The sequence below is a fragment of the Aedes albopictus genome, chromosome 3 (assembly GCF_035046485.1).
Source record: "Aedes albopictus strain Foshan chromosome 3, AalbF5, whole genome shotgun sequence".
Taxonomy (NCBI): Eukaryota; Metazoa; Arthropoda; class Insecta; order Diptera; family Culicidae; genus Aedes; species Aedes albopictus.
Genome location: NC_085138.1, coordinates 95,748,399 through 95,763,077, shown reverse-complemented (window position 1 = coordinate 95,763,077; position 14,679 = coordinate 95,748,399). Strand labels below are relative to the sequence as shown.

Here is a 14,679-nt window from a genome sequence, read left to right as displayed (position 1 = left end):
TGAATGTCTCAAAAGTATAACAATAAAGAATATCTTTCAGTCTTCAAGTACAGGGGGTGGCCAAAATGTTTGAGATAGGCAACTTTTTTTTGTCTCACAAAAATGTTCAACATGCTGTTACTTTTCATAGAGTGCATCAAAAATTCTCAAACTTCGACTGTTTGTCAACCTATTATATGTGCATCATTGGTACAAATTTGAGCTCGATTGGTTAGTCTTTCGCGAAACTAGAACCGTTCTCGTTAAACACTATTTTTTAGACAACTAATTTTTGAACTGTCATATCTCAGAAACCAGTGAACCAAATTGAGTGAAATTTTTAACGTTTATCAACAATATATTATTGCTTGAAAAGTCTCGAAAATATAGGTACTTTTTGATGCACTCTATGAAAAGTTACAGCATGTTGAACTTTTTTGTGAAAGAAAAAAAAATCGCCTATCCCAAACATTTTGGCCACCCCCTGTAATTCCAGTAATCATAGTCGATTTCACAACGTTGCTCTGTAAAGCGAATATGATTACTACAGTAAGGACCCGATTTTGTCAACCCCATTTTGTGACGAACTTTTTGCTCTCGGTATCTTATGGTCAAACTTTACCCAATTAATTCATGTTTATCATCAAACTAATGCCTAAATGCAGAACATAGAGGAATAAAAAGTTCGAAAAACTGTTCAGGTGTTTGAGGAGAGAAAAACATGTGTTCTGGAAAGAAGCTGACAAAATCGGGTCACTAATGTATTACGAGTGTAGATGGTGTAGATCTGTTGGAACGGAATTCCTTGAAATAATTTAGTTGGTCTGGGATTTTCCAAGAATTTTGGAATGGTTTTTTTGCATAGTTTATAGTTATAGTTTATAGTTTATAGTTGGATATGTGATGTTACAGTTTATAGCTAACATAACCACTGCAAAGGCTCAATATGTCAAGGATTAAACTTCAGGACAGTTGAACGGTCCTGAATGTATATAATAAAGTTTATTGCTTTTCCAAAAGGTTCAGTAATCATACCTTACAAAACCCAACTTGAAACACCTTAAACCCAATCTGAAACCCTTCTGAAACTCTAATGTCCCGTGAATTTCTATTTAACCCTCCTGGAACCCCTGAAATGTATTGAAAATTAAAACCCATCCAAAACAATCCTGATACTACTGAAGCCCCATGAAGCCAACCTAGATGCCTTGAAATCCCTCTGAAAGCTCCGTGAAATCATGCGCCGTAAATCATCTTAAACTCTCCTGAAGCCCCTAAAATCCCCTGAAATGCCGTGAAACCGTCCAAGACTTTTACAAAATTTTCTTAAACTTCCGAGAACCATTTCCACTGAAACACTTGAAAACGCACTGGAACTTCTCTCAAAGCCTCTCAAAGGCTATCAAATCACCTTATTTAAAACCCCTGGGATCCCCTGTGGAGCACCTTGAAAACCTTTTGAATGACATGAGACCCCCTAAATCCTTCGGGAGCCCCCCAGAATGTTTTGAAACACCCTGAAATCCATATAAAACCCCGTGAAAGACCAATGAAGACGAACTCTTCTGTAGCCCCCTGAAAAGTTTTGAACCGCCGCCCCTACCCGCCTTCCAAACTGGAAATTTTTCTTAAACCCCAGGAAACACATTTAAATCTAGTTAAGTGTAGAATTAGCTAGTAAGTTGAAATACACATTAATAAAAAAAACCCTTTAAATCCCCGCGAATCCACTGAAGCTCCCTGAAACAAACCTAAAAGCCTTGAAATCCCTCTGAAAGCCCCGTAAATGTTATTATCCAGCAGTTTTTGGGGCATGTAGGGTAAAATAGAGAAAAGATCTTTCATATACGCTCATGATTACTGTTGGCTTCCAATTGCACCTAAACTAATTTCAACGTTCCATATCAGTACCTGTCTCTTATAAATACATTTTAGATCTCATTTTTCTATGAAAATAGGGCAAATTGGACAACTCCCGAAGATGGTTCTGGTGATAATAGATTAAGCGCTTTTTGTTTATGCCAAAAAAAAATAACTTCAAATCAGTAAAATTAAAAAAACCATTTCTATTTTGGTAAAAGTGTGAATTTCCAGCAGTTGTTGGGGCACATAGGGCAAAATGAGCATTTAAAAGGATCTTTCATGTATTCTTATGATTGCTATAAACCTCTAATTACACCTGCATCTATTTTCAGCGATCTTCAGTCGTGTTTGTTGTTTGAAAGCACATTTTGATTCTCTTCTTGTATGAAAAAAAAGGGCAAAATGGGGCAAAATGGATCACTTCCCGTGCCGTGTGGTGAATGAATTTAGCACCAATCGATTTCTCGTACTTTTTTACGTCAGAAATGGTCAACTTGACGTACCGAAACCAGCGGCGTTAAAAGATCCGTTTTTTGGGTCGATTTTTCCCACTGTGCATTGGTGGGTCGCATTGCAATGGGTCGCGATTCATAGTTTGAGAAACGCTGTTTAAGAGATCAAATGTCATCAAAAAAAAATTGTGATAATCGACATGGGCTATAATTTGATGCATCTTACAATTAGGGTGGACCCGCAAAATCTCAAAATAAAATAATTTCAGTTTTCAAGTTAGGTCAAAGCATTTTTTTAGAAAGTTCTTCAATCTATTTGGAGAAACTTTGCCGAAGACACGGACTTAGTAGGTCAATTGTATTTTGCGCTAGAACAGTTTAAAAAAACTGGTAGGGTGGACCCAAAAATTCTTACGTGATCGTGATCTGGCCCAGTGTGCAATGGTATTGGTATGCATGGGTGGATCTAGATAGCCTTCACAGTGACAGAAAAGTGTTTTTTTGTAGTTCGTGTAGTTTGTAGTTTCGTTCGTTATGTTCTTAGTGGCGATTAGTGGAATTAGATGGAATAGTTAATCTCCCATGGAGTTCATGAAGTATTTACTTTCACATTTCTTAGTGAAGATGCTGTGTAGAATCTCTGAGATTTTGGTCGAATTCCTGATACAATGAAGAACCGGGGATGTGTTTTTTCTGTGGATTTTTCATGTCATTCCAGTTATTCTTCTTGAATATATCTGAATATGAAATTTGTTGGATAACTCCTGATACAACAACTACAGGTATAACTAACTATAGATGCGTTACAGGAGGAAGACATAACGTAATTTATAGCATTCTTTGACATAATTCCCTGTTTAATGCTTCTGAGTATTATTAAAAACTGAACTTAAGTGACCTTGAAATATATGCTGGCAGTTCCTGCAGGTTTTTCCTTTGGCAATTTCTAATTAAATTTCTTGTGGAAACCTTTGAAAATCTGTTAAACGTTTCTTCGACATTTTTGATATGTGTAGTTTTGACATTTTTCCCATAGTTGCATTGCAAAATTTCTCAAAAAATTCTTGAACAAAATATTTGAAATATTCCGTCAAAAAATCTTGAATTTAAAATTAAATACTTCCTTTTTGTTTTTTTTAGAAATAAATAAACACTCGTACCTCGGCATGGCAGTACTTTAGAATTTCCGTCACTATATACATAGAGCACTGTGTTCGAAATTTATCTGACGGAAATCCCATGCTTTTAAAGAAATTTCGAAACGAAATCCTACTACAATATACAAGGATGTTTTTCATGCAAAATAATTTCAGAATTTTAGCTGCAATCGCAAAAAAAAAGGAATATATTGCTCCAATATTCTTTATGGAATTTTTCAATAAAGGTAAAATTTTAAGTTTCATATTCATTCATTCATTCATTCATTCATATTCGTACGATGTCCGTCAGTTGCAAGTTGGCCGTGTCATCCGTTTCGAATTATTCTGGCCGGGTGTCGTCATTTTGCGGTTGTGGAATAAACCACAGTTTTTTTTGTAAAAATCGTCGTACCGTTTTTTTTGCTGCTGTGAAGAATTAGTTATTTGTTATTTGTTTTTTTTTTTTTTTTTTTTGACTACAAATTTTGAAAGAGGGAAAAGCCCCTTTGAGTGATTTCTATTTCTTCAACTACGAAATCTTTCTCAAAAAGGCACAAAACCTCTTTATCGATTCAAAAAATCGTTCTAATATAAACTTAAAACTAAAGGCTCCTCCGTAAAAGTATGCATAATCGAGCCGGGAACTTGATGCGGGTTTGTCAAGGGATGAACCAAGGTTTAACGGACGCAGCTCTGGAAAAATGAATTTTAAAAAGTATCAAACAGTATCAATTTCAATAAAATATCTGAAAAGAATTTTCATCATGACAAAAGATTTACAACCTAGAATTTCTCTAACAGACACAGGTAAAGAAAAGCCTAAATTTTGAAATCTATCAATTATTTTGTTTTCTGGGTAATGTATAATGAATACACTGAAAAATTGATTGATTGATTTGTCTTTATTAGAGAGACTTTCAGCCCTTGGCTGGTTCGTCTCTTACACTGAAAAATTATATGATCAATATCTTGATACAATTCACCACAAATACATAAATTTGAATCTACAACATTGATACGATATAAATGACTATTAGAAATATAATGATAAAATTAGCAAAAAAAAAAAAAAATGCGTCAATAACTTTTTCATGGATGCTCCAGGGGATTTCAGATGGTCCCAGATGCGTTCCAGTATTGTTCAAAGGTTTTCAGGGGCGCTACAGGGGTTTCATTGGCGTTCCATGATAATTCACGAGGTTTTAAAGGCGTTCCTGAGGTGTTGCATGGGGCTTCATGGGAGTTTCAGGGGCGTTCCAGAGTGTCCCAGTGGGTTCCTGAGAGTTTCAGGGGTGTTGCATGGGGTTTCAGGAGGCTTTAGGAGCGTTCTATGGGGGTTTCAGGGATGTTACATGGTGCTCCAGTGCACAATGGGTCCAGAGCCGCATTTACGAATACAAAAATGTTTGTGCCTAAACCTTAAGTTTTAGATACATGGTGTCTTTGGGAAAATTTCTTCATATTTTTCGACCTTTTTTCTCATCATTGTGAAATTAGGGTAGCCCCTTTAGTTTAGCTGATCCAAACTTACGATTTTTAATAGTTTTATGTACGCTTACAAAATGTTCTACAAAGTTGTATAAGAACTTATTTGGAGCAAGTTTGTCGAAGAAACCAATATTCTATCCCTTATGGTTCCTATCTTTTATTTTTTTAGAAGAATCATGTTAGGGTGATCCATGAAATTCAGTTTTCTTGCAATAACGTTTAATCCATTCGTTTCTCGTAAAAACTTTGTTCCGAGCACTTCTAGAACTATCAATGACGCATATTTTTTTCCAAAGAGCTCAATGCATCTTTCCTCGTAAATCTGTTTCGTGGACCATTGTGGCATTGTGCAGTGGGTTTCAGAGGTTTCAGAAGCCTTTCAAAGGATTTCAAGGGGTTTCAGGGGCGTTCTAGGGAGTTCCGGAATTCCCAAGGGCAGTGTTTTAGTGGATTTCAAGAGGTTTCCAGGGTTTTCAGGGACCTTTCATGGGATTTCAGAGACGTTCTTGTGTGTTTCAGAGGGTTTCAGGAAGTTTTGATGGGATTTCTTTTTTTTTTTTTTTTTTCCTTCTAAACCATAGGGGGATAAATCTGCTCATCAGACACCCTAACAGGAAGGTTAGGGTAGTGTGGGGATGAGGCCGTCTTCTACAGTGCCGGTAGAAGCCAGGACTACTCTTTCCTCGACCCACTAAAACACATTCCTATGGTCGCCAAACCCTACGTCTCTCCGGAACCACCAAGAAGGTATTGCTTCAGAGAGGGGCTAGTGCATATCGCACCCTCAAGGTTAGCTGCCGTAGCCTAGCAGCAACGAACATCGATGACTCGCTCTGGAGAGATGGGATTTCAAGGGTGTGTTAATGTATGGGTGTGTCGTATCTCACGAACCGAGAACAAATAATAAAATTCAATGGAAAACAATCTAATCCAATTCAAGTCACATCTGGAGTTCCTCAAGGTTCCCATCTAGGTCCCCTTTTATTCATACTGTACGTAAATGACATTTCCTTCATTCTTGAAAAAGTCAAATTACTTATTTATGCTGATGACATGAAGCTCTTTTTGGAAGTCAGGAATAACCTCAGGGTTGTTACAACAGCGCGGATTTCGCGAATTTCGCGGATTTCGCGATTTTCGCGGATTTGGCGCGGATTTACCCATGAAATTTGGCCCTCGCGCGGATTTGGCGCGGAATTGATTTTTGTAGTGTGTATAGCAATATAATTGAAAGATTATCGACACTCGATAATAAAACTATGAAATGAGGAATTCCACGGGGTCATGTCAGTCGATCCTGAGCGACCATTTCAAAAATATCTGAAACTTTGCACAGTTTTTCAATTTTATCTAAGTCGCCATTTTTCGATATTAAACCTTCATATTCACTCACGACCAACTTTTCAAAAGGGTGTATGCGAAAATAGTTCAAAAATATTCTAAAAGCTGTACAGCAAAAACGGATTGTTCGATTGTTATGAATTTTCCAGCAAAGTTAGATAACTAAATGATAATTCCTTAGAAAATATACACTGTAAAAAATTTCTTTTTTTACTTAAAAAAAATATGATCTTTGTCATAAAAACTCAAATATCTCAAAACCCTATCTTTTTACCAACGTCAATTTTTAAGGGGAAATGGCCCATTATATCAGCTATCTACCATAAAATTTTGGTGATGGTAAACTGATAAACAAAAAAGTTATGACATTTCAAACATTTCACAATTTTTACATTGATTAACATATAAAAAAAAATGTCTGTGTAAATTATTTTGAGAATTATATTTTGATGCTGATTTTATTGTAAAGGCTACCGCCTGAATTAACCAAGTTGTTTTCATGATATTTTTGTTTGATTTTTCATAATTACTATAGTATCTATTTGAAACTTAGACGCGATCCAGTGTTGTGATCAAAAATATTGAGAGTGTCATACTTTTTATTGTACGTGACTGGTGAAAAAATCCCTTGATAGTGTTGAAAAGCTGTTGATTATAAGAAAAATGAAATTAAACTTATTTTTAAGACAAAAGCTGTATAATAAATGTTTTATATACGCGTATACGTCTAGTTTATCTGCAAAAAAAATTACCTCTTAGAGAACAGACTTTATGATCGGAAGAATGCGAGTAACTTCAACAACAACAAATGCATGAGAGGTACATACCACAGACAAACAGATGAAACGCCTAGAACAATTTTCGTGAAAATCCATCGCCCAGTTCACACTACCACCACCTGGTGGAAATGTTTCACGAAACACTGCGTTGTGCAATATCGTCATCAGAAGTGAAACTAGTGTGAAACGTCAAACGCAAAGAAAAACGATGGGCGCTCTTTTGGTTACGAAAGCCACAACCAAGATTCAAAATGATCGTTAAAGGGGCTGTTCATAAACTACGTAGATCAAAATTTGCCCATCTTAGACCCCCCCTCCCCCCTCGAACACTTTTGTCCGTACAAAAATTTTTAAATTTGTATGGAGCGTACACTTTGGTCAGACCCCCCCCCCCCCCCCCTAAAAGTCTACGTGGTTTATGAACGGCCTCAAATGCGTGGTCAATGAAAATTTCTTCAGTGTTACGTTTGTTTGTCTTTATACATACCATGACAATGCTCACGAAAAAGCAAAAAAAAAAAATACTACCGCTATGGATATTAAAGATTTTTTAGTATTTTTTTCTTCAGCCAAGCAAACAACACCAAACTAGTCAGTTAAAACTAATAAGTGATTTTGTTTATTATAATCTAACGAACAACATGAACAGTAGGCCGCCCCTTATTTTGCAAAAAATGGAAATGCTATAAGTTCGTTGGTGGAAAACGATCGTTTTAGCTAAGAAATGACCGTGTCAAAATTTGAAGTCCGTATCTCAAGGCTAAGTGGTCCCTCAAGGGGTCTAAAGTTGTCAAAAAATGTATGGGACTAAAAAAACATGAAATTTTTTTCGGGGAAAAAATACGCTATTCTACTAAAACCGATGATTTTAGGACCCTAAAGGGCCAAAAATATGCTTAGAATTGCGATATCTGTAGTCGTTTTTGAGTTATTGAACAAAATAGGGTAAGTTTCCTTCGGGATCTAAAAAAAATGGCCAAAAATGCTGATTTTTCGATTGTTTTTTGTCAATAACTCGGAAACGAGTAGAGATATCGCAATTCTAAGCACATTTTTGGTCCTTTTGGGTCCTAAAATTACGGTTTTAATAGAATAGCATATTTTTTTCGTCGTAAGAAATTTCATGTTTTTTAGTCCCATATATTTTTTGACAACTTTAGACCCCTTGAGGGACCACTTAGCCTTGAGATACAGACTTCAAATTTTGACACGATCATTTCTTAGCTAAAACGATCATTTTCCACCAACGAACTTATAACATTTCCAATTTTTGCAAAATAAGGGACGGCCTAATGAACAGTCGCTTTCTCAAAGGTCTTCAACTCAACTCTCTCTTGTAGACCGTTTGATGAAAAAAAAAATGTTCAAAAGAGTTACGAAATCTCACCGAAAGCACCATAGATAAACTAAAAGAGACTGGTTTAAACAATTTAATCACGCCCATTTTCAAAAATGCTTTGAAATATTCTTCAACATCTATACCCATTTCAATATTTTTAACGTTGCAAAACACGCTTTCAACATTCATCTTGAAGAAGAGGGAAAACACTTGTCTTCAAATGTAACAGCAAATTAATGAATAAACGACTAATGCGCGGAAAGCGTGATAAAATCGGAACATTACTGTACATATAATATACATAATACATAATAAAAACAGCTTGTTTTACTCACGCAAGGCCATTAACAATAAAATCAGCATCAAACTGCGATTTCCGGCCGAAATAATTTACACTGAAAAAAAATATTACTAAATGTGAAAGTTGTGAAATGTGTGAACTGTCATAACTTTTTTGTTTATTAGTTTATCATCACCAAATTTTTATGGTAGATTGCTAATACAATGGACCGTTTTCTCTAAAAAATTACGTTGGTAAAAAGATAGGGTTTTGAGATATTTGAGTTTTTGTGACAAAAATGATATTTTTTAATGATAAAAAAGATTTTTTTCACAGTGTATATTTTCTTAGGAATCACCATTTAGTTATCTTACTTTGCTGAACAATAAAATCAGCATCAAACTGCGATTTCTGACCGAAATAATTTACACAGAAAAAAATATTTACCAAATGTGAAAATTGTGAAATGTTTGAAATGTTATAACTTTTTTGTTTATCAGTTTACCATCACCAAATTTTTATGGTAGATTGCTAATACAATGGACCGTCTTCCCTAAAAAAATTACGTTGGTAAAAAGATAGGGTTTTGAGTTATTTGAGTTTTTGTGGCAAAAATCATATTTTTTCATGTAAAAAAAGATTTTTTTTCACAGTGTATATTTTCTTAGGAATCACCATTTAGTTATCTAACTTTGCTGGAAAATTCATAGCAATCGAATGAACCATTTTGGCTGTGCAGATTTTTAAATATTTTTGACTCATTTTCAAATACACCCTTTTGAAAAGTTAGTCGTGATTCAAAATAAAAATTTGATATCGAAAAATGGCGATTTAGATGGAACTGTAAAACTGTGCAAAGTTTCAGTTCAATAGAAAATCATGAATTAAAAAAATTCCTTAATTTTGATGCTGTTGCTTGGAATCGCTCAAATGTGTTTGTTTGAATTGCCAGGCTTGGATATAGTAGTAGGTAGTCGATATATTTCAAAAATATGTTTAACTAGCTGCCTCCGGCAATCTTTGCGTTTTTTAACGTTTCAAGTCCAAGTCACAAAGGTGACGAATCGGACGTTTCGTTCACGAGTTATGCGTGGTCCTACGTATGCCATTGCATTTATATATATAGTGTCTTACAACACAATACGACCACCGGTCCTATTTCATACAAAATGCCCAAGTTTGACGATGTCTATGTACTAGTCTACTTTGGATTGACGAAATAAAGAATATTTCCCTGATATCACCCGAAACCCTGAAAACCTGTGAAACTTCTTTCCCTCCAGATTCCCTCTGAATCCTCTGAAAAACGCTCCGGAATCCTCCTGAAACTCCCTGAAAGTCCTTGAAATTCTTCAGGAACATCCCTGAAACTTGAAAATGAAAATCTGATCAATTTGTAACAGATGATTTAAAATTTCGACTACCGGAATGAATAGTTTTACAATTAGAGATAATCGGTCAACATTAGGATGGGTCAGCTTAAGAATGAGCTCAACATTTGGGTTCCAGATCGGATTTGGGTTCCAATTCAAATGTTCTATTTTCTCTTAGAGAATGGAATTTAAGGGAAATCAAATTCAATGGGAAGTATAAGTAATGACTGGATTGGGACGTTCACTGGATATTTTCTACTGCCGTGGAATTATGCACGGAGAAACAAAAACCCCAGTATTTACCGTTCCTTTATTTGGCGAATAACCCTAGTTTCTGTGGGAATCAAATTTTGTGCAATTCATGCAACAGTTTCGAAGACGTAAATCAAAGAGAGTGAAGCAAAAAATGACTTCACCATTTCATCAGTCATCAGCGGTCATAACTTTCAACAACTTTTACTCCAAATCTGCTATGCTCTGCTTCAATCATTTCTTCCCTATATTTGTACCTGTTGTTCCCTGACCAATCCATTTATTCAATCGTCAGGTTGAAAAACACTGTTCCTGCAGATAATAAGAAATTTTCGGAAGTCTATCTATAAGCATTGCACTCTTCCTGCCTCAACTAAAATTGGACTAGGAGTGAGTTGTGGCGGGCACTAACAGCAAACACTAAGCAATCACCAACAAGAGCGAGCTCCATAACCGCCCACATGGAAAAATAAGCTATTTTAAGACACATCAAGGAAACTACTTATAAGTCTATAACCAGTCAGTGCTACCGCACCACAACGTCCATTTCTCTTATGTTATTTTTTCTCTCTCTCTCTCCCCCCTCTTTTCCGCAGGTTTTATTTACGTGAAAGACAAAGCGATGTTCCTTGGCTAGATAATTATGGACTGGATCCACAGATACTAAGAGACTTTATACCATTTCTACTTCAGAAAGAAAATAGAGAATATCCTGATTTGTGCCAATTGCCAGGTGAGTTGGGGTTTCCGGGAAAATTCGCGTATAATAAAACATTCCTGATCGTATTTGTATGCTTCGCTTTCAATGACAATTAAAAAAAAAATAATTTCAGTTATTTGAGTTTTTAACAAGTACTTTTTCTTTCACTGTTTTATTGTTTTCTCTATTTTTTATTTTATTTTGCATTTTTGTTTTTATTTTATTTCTTTTTATTTTATTTTCAATCTAATATAAAGGTATGCAAATAACACACCACTAATATGTTTTAAATTTCACTTTGCATTAAAAATTATAAAAATGATAGTAAATGTAAAGCTTTCACAATGTTTCAAGAATCAAGTTTGTATTCAAAACAATCTGAAAGAATATTGAAACAAAAGCCTTTCGAAAAAAAAACATCGAAAGTAGTGTTAATTCCGTAAAGAATACTCTATTAACATTACGTTCTTCCTACCCTTTCCCCCGGGGGATCAGACCTGAACGAGGCGACGCTGCTGGAGAACCTGCGGCAGCGCTTCGAGGCTGGCCACATCTACACCTACGTCGGGAGCATCCTGATAGCGGTCAACCCATTCAAGTTCCATCCCATCTACAACCCGAAGTATGTGCGGCTGTACCAGAACCAGCGGATCGGGCCCATCCTGCCGCCGCACATTTTTGCCATCGCCGACAACGCCTACTACAACATGCTGAAGGAGAAACGGAATCAGGTGAGTCCGTTCTGCCTACCATAGCTACCTGTTTTGTTTTTTTTTTATCAACGTGTCGTTCCGTTGTCTACTTTGTTGCTGAGAAAAATTCCCGGTGTTTCGATTATGCATCCGTACCGTATGGAAATGGGTCAACACGGGTGATTTACAATTGCAATTCATTGTGTCGCATTTCTCATTTCGTTTTAATTGGCAAACTTTGAAGTTGACTAACGAGAGTGGTACCCACGTAGGAAATAGAATGATAATGAGTAATGACAACTCTAGCAAAAATGTTGATTATATGTTGTAAACTCACGGTTAATTAATGAACTTTTCTGTACTTTTCAATGTGGGCGCAAAAATAATTACCAATAAAGTGGAAACGTATACGAGTCAATTTAAATGTACATTTGGAATATAAAGAAGGTAATTTAAATCGAATATTACTTTCAATGTTATGTAATTTGAATTGAAATGTGAAATGAGGAATACAACAATCAGTGATCTGTTTTGCCTTTCTCGTACACTAAGTGTACTGGAAAGGCTATATGTTCACTCCAAAAATGACTTTTTATATACTAATACTAATCGACTCAGCTCGACGAATTTAGGTGATGTCTGTGTGTGTGTATGTGTGTATGTGTGTGTGTGTCTGTATGTGTGTACAAAAAACTCACATCACTTTTTGGCAGTAAACCTCAACCGATTTTAATGACCGATGGTTCATTCGACGCGGAATCTGGTCCCATTGTTTCCTATTGAAAATGGTTCGGATCGGTCCAGCCGTTCCGGAGTTATGGCCATTTAGGTGTTCCGGACCAGTACCCTTGGAAGGGGCTGTTGTGAACCCTACTATAGCTACAGAATCCATCTAATAGTTAGGTAGTAGTGAGCTTGTAAAACTAAATAATTGTACACACACATAATGGATTATGACCGTGACAACTTTCACCACACACTCTCCCTCATACAATCTCTTCATTGTAAAACAATGCCTTTTGTTGTGTCTGCTATAAAAGACCATGCGTCCCCCTTGGGTGATCTCTTTTGCCGATCGACCACGCTGTAAGTAAGAGTAGTGAACCAAACCAAGTGTTAACAAATAGTGAGAGAGTGAACGTTATTCTTTCCGCGCGACATTACAGGGGCCATACATAAAAATGTAACAAATACATATATGCGACACATCAAACTGCGGCATTTTCGAATACCTGATAAACAGTTAGTAAGAAAACAATCTCAGACCATATCTGAACCGGTAGTGTTCCGGAATCGGTTCCGGATGTCCCGCTGGAAGTGGTCAAATATAAAAGTGATCCAAAACTATGCAAGCGGCACATCAAACTGCGGCATTTTCGATAACTTGATGAACAGTTAGCAAGAAAACAGTCTCAGACCATATCTGAACCGGAAGTGTTCCGGAACCAGTTCCTGGTGTCCCGCCGGAAGTAGCCAAATATGAAAAAATCAAATCCATGCATGCAACATATCAAAGCGGGGCTTTTTTGATCACCTAATGAAAGCTGACAAGAAAATAGTCTCAGACCATATCTGAACCGGTAGTGTTCCGGAACCGGTCTCGGATGTCCCGTAGGAAGCGGCCAAATATAAAAGTAAACCAAATCCATGCATGCGACATATCAAAGCGCGGCTTTTATGATAATGAAAGGTTGGCATAAAAAAAGACTCAGACCATATCTGGACCGGTAGTGTTTCGGAACTGGTTCCGGGTGTCCCGGCGGTAGTGGCCGTATATAAAAGTGAACAAAACTTATGTATGCGGCACATCAAATCACGACTTTTCCGACAACTTGATGACCGCTAATCAAGGAAGTAGGCTAAGACCACATTAGGGACGGCCAGTAGTGCCGAGACTAGTTCCGAGTTTCCCTCCAAAAGCGGCTAAATATAAAATTGAACAAAAACCCATGCATGCAAAACAGCAAAGTGCGGCTTTTTTGATAGCCTTTTAAACTTAGCAAGCAAATAGGCTCACACCAAACCCATGCATTGAGGTATCGTGGCTTTTTAGGTAACATGATGATGACCAGTTGCAAAAAATAGACGCAAGCAATATCAGTGTGTTACGGAACCGATTCCGGGTGTCCCGCCAGAAATGGTCAAATGTAAAAGAGAACCAATACATGCGACATATCAATGATTTATTCAGTAACATGATAAACAGTTAGCCAGCAAATAATCACAGACCATATTTGGGAGAACCGGTAGTGTTCCAGAACTGGTGATGAGACGAGTAACACGCCGGAAGTGGTAAAATATAGAGGGAAACCAAGCCAGAGCGGCGTTTTTGATAATCAGATGAACGGTCAACAAGAAAATAGTCTCAGGCCACATCTAGAACTAGTAATAGTATTACGGAATCGGTTGCGGATGTTCCATTGGAAGTGATTGAATAGAAGTGAATCAAAATCATGCATGCGACACATAAAATCGTGGCTTTTTCAAAAATTTGCCGAACGGTTAGCAAGAAAATAGCCTCAGATCACATTAATATTCGGGTTTTTAGGTAACCCAATGAACAGTTGACAAGAACATAGTCTCAGATCATATTTGAGATAACCGGAATCGGTCCCGCCGGAAGTGGTTAATCGTTAAATTGACAAAACCCATGCAAGCTGCACATCAAATATCGGAATTATAAAAGTGAACAAAATAAACGTCAAAGCGATAAACGTTGGGTAGGATTATTAGTGAAGAAATGGTGAAAGTCTTCATATATGCAAGAGAACAAAATCGTGACCAAAGCGATCTCATCAAATCACACCATTTCAGATTCCTGCGGTGTAAATATATAGTAGGATGGATCAACGTTTTATGGAAAAAATAAAATTTGGTCGCATCAACACCGCATAAAGTTTTTTCAATCTTCAATCTTTTGCTTCTAAAATTACAGCTCAAAATTTGGGTGTGGCTGGTTGAGCCCTCGGTCTTCTTATTGCGATTGAAATTTGAATGGAAAA

The 14,679-nt window shown here is 36.6% G+C and overlaps 1 protein-coding gene across 1 annotated transcript in view; it reads left to right on the top strand.

Annotated features, from left to right (window-relative positions):
• Positions 1–14,679, top strand: part of LOC109411303 (unconventional myosin-IXb) — a 252,594-nt gene that overhangs the window by 133,298 nt on the left and 104,617 nt on the right. Inside the window, exons 4-5 of the mRNA XM_019684868.3 lie at positions 10,882–11,018; positions 11,481–11,716. Of these exons, the coding sequence (XP_019540413.3) occupies positions 10,882–11,018; positions 11,481–11,716 (373 nt within the window). The remainder of the gene's footprint in view (positions 1–10,881; positions 11,019–11,480; positions 11,717–14,679) is intronic.